Source organism: Prosopis cineraria, unplaced genomic scaffold (genome assembly GCF_029017545.1).
Source record: "Prosopis cineraria cultivar Desert tree isolate PC_DT_omini unplaced genomic scaffold, ASM2901754v1 PC14, whole genome shotgun sequence".
Classification (NCBI taxonomy): Eukaryota; Viridiplantae; Streptophyta; class Magnoliopsida; order Fabales; family Fabaceae; genus Prosopis; species Prosopis cineraria.
Genome location: NW_026555345.1, coordinates 18,377,628 through 18,382,912, shown reverse-complemented (window position 1 = coordinate 18,382,912; position 5,285 = coordinate 18,377,628). Strand labels below are relative to the sequence as shown.

Genomic DNA, 5,285 nt, shown 5'->3' with positions numbered 1-5,285 from the left:
TTTCTATTCCATTATATACCCTCAAATATACCCTAAAGTTTTGATCGTGCTTGGTTCAATTGGTAGAAAGAGTTAAATTAACTTATCTTAAGTCTCAAGTTTGAATTTTAATATATACAATCGCATTAAATAAATATGTGTCAAAAACATCACAAAATACTTGAGGCTATTATTGGTAATAATGATCACACGATGGTGAGAGTTTGTATTAGTCTAGGTGTGGTAATACCCCCAAGTTTTCTAGGATATCATGATGGAATAAAAAAATTGATAAAAGATAACAATAATAAATAAGAGCATCAAGTAATTAATCGAGTGTGATTATGATTCTGGTTAATCAATTAATGCTGCTTAAAAAAGAAGCATTCTAATGATTAAAGATACAGGCATGAGGCATGTACAATAATTATGAAACTTAATTAACACTGCACCACCACCATCGATCTTAACTAATAAATCTAATATTAATAACAACAAACAACAACAACAAATAAAGAGACTGAGGTCAGATCTCCATGAAGAAGGAGTCTTAAGTAATTAATTAATTAACATGGGGCTATATATATAGCTAGAACCTAAAAATACTTGCGAAAGCACACATGCGCACATATATTTATTATTATTATTATTATTATATATATATATATATATTTATTCAGGAATGGTGTATAGCATCATGAGCAATCAGCCTTGAAATTTTAGCAGATTGACTGCTCATGATATTATAACATATCCATGAATATATATTTTTGAAGTTTAATTAATCTCTTTGGATTACCTCTTGCTTTGTGTGCTTTCAAATTAACCCTCCATTAATTAATTCTAATTAATGAATTAATTTGAATTAATTCATCGAAAGCCTCCTCCAAGAGCGGGAGCCCAGTAATCAGCTCCATTATCACTTCCAACTTGAAGCGTGCATGAAACTGGCACCAAACACAACCCTCTACTCTTCAGATCCTTCTTTGCTTCTTCCTGTAATTCCTGCAACTAATTAATTAACCACTATATTAACATTATATTAATTAAATATTATTACTATCTTAATTAATTCAAAATTATCTTTAATCCAGTATTGTACTGCTAGAAATTATATATTGGATAACAAACATTATTAATGTGTTCTCTCTTTGTTTCGATTACCTGTTCATCATCTGCTTTCCTCTTCAAGCCATTTCCATTCAGCAACTATGTATAAGTAAAGAAATATATTTTAAAAAAACGAGAATTTCATGCATGATCATTTAATATATATAAATTACAGTGACACTTGTATATTATTAAGTTCGTTTCATGTCAGAATAACTTTAGACCTGATAACGCTGGTGGGATTTTTCTTAAGTTAATTATCAATTTTAATATCTCTCTATTAGTTAATAAAATGTAAGGTGAAGTAGAGGAGCTTTAATCATAGGGAAAATTGCAGAGAAGGACTTGTTAAGTAAACTATGTGAAGAAAAGGACTTGCAGAACATGGAAGAAAACGTATGGAATCATGGAAGATAAAATGCAAATTGGGGAAGAAAAATTACCAATTTTGGATCTGGTCCTTTTCCCCAATTAATTTGCTTATTTAGTCCTTTTCCACAATTTTCCCTTAATTATATATTTTAATGATTCAAAAACACTCAAAACCTGTATAAGGCGTAATCGATCCAATGAAAAAATCATACCTGACCAGGGTCTTCAGGGAATATACAATTCTTCTCTCCTTGAACCTAACAAACCAACAACAACAACAAAATTTCCATAAATCATCAGCTAATTAATATATACCAAATAATTAGCCCATTCTAATATGCACATGCAGTGAGAAAGAAGCTTCAGGAAGGAGCAGTGAGTGGAAGAGAGGGAAAATTTTATTATTTGTGCTTTAAAAAGTGAGATATGCATATGACAAAATAATATTTATTAAATGTATAATAAATATTTTACCCATTCACACTACATAATATAATATGTTTTATTAAAAAAATTATATCAAGTCCACATGCAGCAAAACTATTTATTATAAAACATAAACCGTGCAACTTCCATCAGACCTTGTGAAAAACATAGATATTTACAGTCTAATTTAGAACGTTAACATATAAGAAGACATGGGATATCAATGTGATCTATGGTACTATTTCTTACAGAGCGATGGTTCCTCATGTTTGATGATGATGATCCAGTAGTAATGGTGCCCAAGTATGGTAAGCTAAGGGCCTGCAAGAAAGAAGAATATTGAGAACTTCAATAAGTTATAAGTAAAGGAACTGAATTTTCAAAGAACAATGAGAAATGGAACTAACTTTTACAGCGTGCTATCTATCACTGACTGATGCTTGTTTGAAAGAAATAAGGAAAGAAGGAAAAGAAACATCACCTCAATATGACTCTGAAGGAATCTGATATATCCTATAGCTTCTAACAAGACAGACGCTGTATCAGTCTGCAAAAGTGAAAGAAACCCCACACCCACTATTAGTCAATTATCAACATTAACTATTCCTTCTTCTTTTTCCAAAATATATATATATATATATATTAATCTACTCATTAACAGTGTGTTACGAGTCTGGAGTTTCATTTAAAAAGTGGGCTAAAGAGTTTATTATTATATATATATAGATATATATATAAAATTTTTTGTGTTTAAACTTTTACTCAATATTCTATCAACTTTTATTTTGAACGACTTAATTGCTATAATTTCTTAATTCAAAACAACTTCAGTTATTATAGTTTCTTGATTTGATGCATCCTTAATCCTTATAGATCATTAACTCAATAAACTAAAATTAAGAGAAAGTTTAAGGATTAAAAATTATACTATTCGTGTGTCCTCTAATAGATTAATTTTTGTTGAGATGGGCTCTCTTCTCTTTTGGACCTCTCAACACCGTATAATTCATTTAGCCGAAGAGAGATATACACATAATAACAGGAAGTAGGCTCCACTTGCTCCTACCACACGGCATGTATCTTGTATGGATTATGTAAGTAAAGGGTTGAAGAAGATCTAAAAATTATTAATTATTGATATAATTAAATAAAAAAATTAGAAAGTTTAATAATTACCTTTCCAAAGGGGGAAACAAGTTGATGAAGGGCTGTAATTCTGTCACCTAATTTCTCCTTTCTAACCTGAAAATGAGAAAAAGAAGAAGATCGAAGAAAAGCATGAGTCAGAGAGACTGGACTGGCATGCACATGTGCTTGAAAGTTAGTTAAGCAATTTGTGTGTGGTAATTGTGTGAGTTTGGATTCGCATGCTGCAAATAGAACTGAGGGAGAAAGAGATAAAGAATCGTCATGATTGGATATTGGACAAGCATGAAAGACAATAGTTAGCACCCACATGATGATGTTTTTCATGTGCGCTTATGTGGTTTGTCTACATGTCGTTAAAAGAGTTTGGGGCCTTAGGGTATAATTCATTGGAAGTTTCTGTCTAGCCGTATTATATGGTGTGTGTGTGTGTGTGTGTGTGTGTTGCTCTTAATTACCTTGAAGCTAGACTGTGTCGTCGTAGATGGTTGAACCCTAGCTTTCTTCACTGCTCCACCACCTCCATTGCTGTTACACTTGAGAAACAGAGAAAAAGGAAATGAATCCAATTCAAATTTTAAACTAACGAACTTTTTATTGTATCTATAACTCAAAAAGATAAAATATTTTAGATATAGTGCATATAGTACGATCAAGAATTTTGTGTTTCAAAGTAAAAAAGTTTTACCGTTAGAAAAGAAAAGAGCACTTTTCTAATTAATGACGGGTGGAAAAAAAGACAAATTCTTAGAAAATTATGAAATCTGATAATTTTGTTACCTCAGAAGATCGATCTGGAGGAGGATGCCTAGACTCTATCTTAGTGGTAGAGAAATCCAACATGTTGCTGCTGAAACTTGTGACACAGGATTGTGGAGAAGAAGCAGCAGCTGGAGGCACTATCTGATGATGATGATGATGATGATGAGACCAAATAGCAGCAACAGTACCACCACCTGGTTTAATGGCCGTTGCAGCCACTGGAAACTCTTCGTTACTGTTGCCGCCGCCATGTCCTCCATACACATAACTGTTGGCCGGTGAGGTCTCTTGCTTCACATCCACAAGAGCAACATTTTGAGGCTCACTCATCAGCACTTGCTCCTCCCAGTTTCCCATTTTCTTACCTTCTTCTTCTTCTTCTTCACCCCTATATATATAATATTGTTTTATTAATCAGATCCTTCATAATCTTACAGACAACTTCAGTACTACAACCTTACTCAATCAAGAGAGAGACAGAGATAGAGATTACATAAGAAGGTTGCTCCAGGAATCAGGAAGCTGATCTTGATTGGCATGCCAATTAGAAGGGAAAGGTGGAGAAGAAGCTGGTGGATATGGAGAGATGAAGTTATTGGATGATGATGGTAGTGGTGATGAGAAGAAGAAGAAAGGAGAAGAAGATGGTTGTTGATTATTATCAGAAACAGGAGGCCTCATGGTATGGTTGATGTTCCACCAATTAGGGTTTCCGGCCGCCATCATCATTTGTTGCACCGGCGAGCTCTGAACAACGCCTCTATTCATCTCCCTTCTCCTCCTTCTCCTTTCTTCGTCTTCTTCAAGAACAAGTATTTCCTTTCTCTCTCTCTCTCTCTCTCTCTCTCTCTTTCCCTTTCTTTCTTTCTTTCTTTTCTCTCTACTTGTAGAAACTTCGTGAGGTCTTCTTGTTGGTGTTGATTAAGTATATAGCTATATGGGTAGGAGAAAAAACAGAAACACTATTAGTTATTGCTTATAAGCTATGGATAGCTCATCTTGGTCCTGTTTTTGAGAGAATTTATTTAATTTGAATAATAATAATCATTTATAGAGTTTTGAGAACCTTTTTTCCTTTTTCTTTTCACCCACCTCTCTCTCTCTCTCTCTCTCTCTCTCTCTTCTTTTCTTTTCTTTTTATGATTTAATTTATTTTTCTTTATTGTCTTACTTTTCTCCTCTTCCATGGTTTTCTTTTCTTCCAATGCTTTTACATTCCCCCTCGCTCGCGCTTGCTTTTTAGCTTAGCTTTATCTTAAAGTGGGACACAAAAGATGGTAGCAATTCCCATAATTAAGAAAACCCAAATATTCACCCTACCAATGTCACTCTCAAGTGCATCAATTTTCTATCTTATGTACTTACGTGGCGTCCTATCAACCCTCATGTATTAATTACTCCCTTCATTTTAATTTAAAAAAATACCCTTCATTAATAAAAGAGAGGGAGAAGGAAATTTATTTAAACCAGGAGCGAAATAATAAGTAATA

General features: G+C 33.1%; 1 protein-coding gene across 6 annotated transcripts; it reads right to left on the bottom strand.

Moving 5' to 3' along the window:
• Positions 1 to 293: 293 nt before the first annotated feature.
• On the bottom strand, positions 294 to 4,752 carry LOC129293482 (transcription factor bHLH68). Of its 6 annotated transcripts, none has more exons than XM_054931476.1 (9): positions 4,289 to 4,752; positions 3,814 to 4,183; positions 3,492 to 3,569; positions 3,064 to 3,129; positions 2,369 to 2,434; positions 2,137 to 2,208; positions 1,674 to 1,718; positions 1,144 to 1,188; positions 294 to 990 (listed from the first exon to the last, which is right to left on the bottom strand). In XM_054931476.1, exons 1-9 carry the CDS (start codon positions 4,561 to 4,563, stop codon positions 850 to 852), a joined length of 1,158 nt encoding a protein of 385 aa, XP_054787451.1. In that variant the 5' UTR covers positions 4,564 to 4,752; the 3' UTR covers positions 294 to 849. The 6 variants fall into 6 exon arrangements, with proteins under 6 accessions (XP_054787451.1, XP_054787452.1, XP_054787453.1 ...); XM_054931477.1 differs by having other exon boundaries at positions 294 to 984; XM_054931478.1 differs by having other exon boundaries at positions 294 to 975.
• Between the last annotated feature and the right edge of the window lie 533 nt (positions 4,753 to 5,285).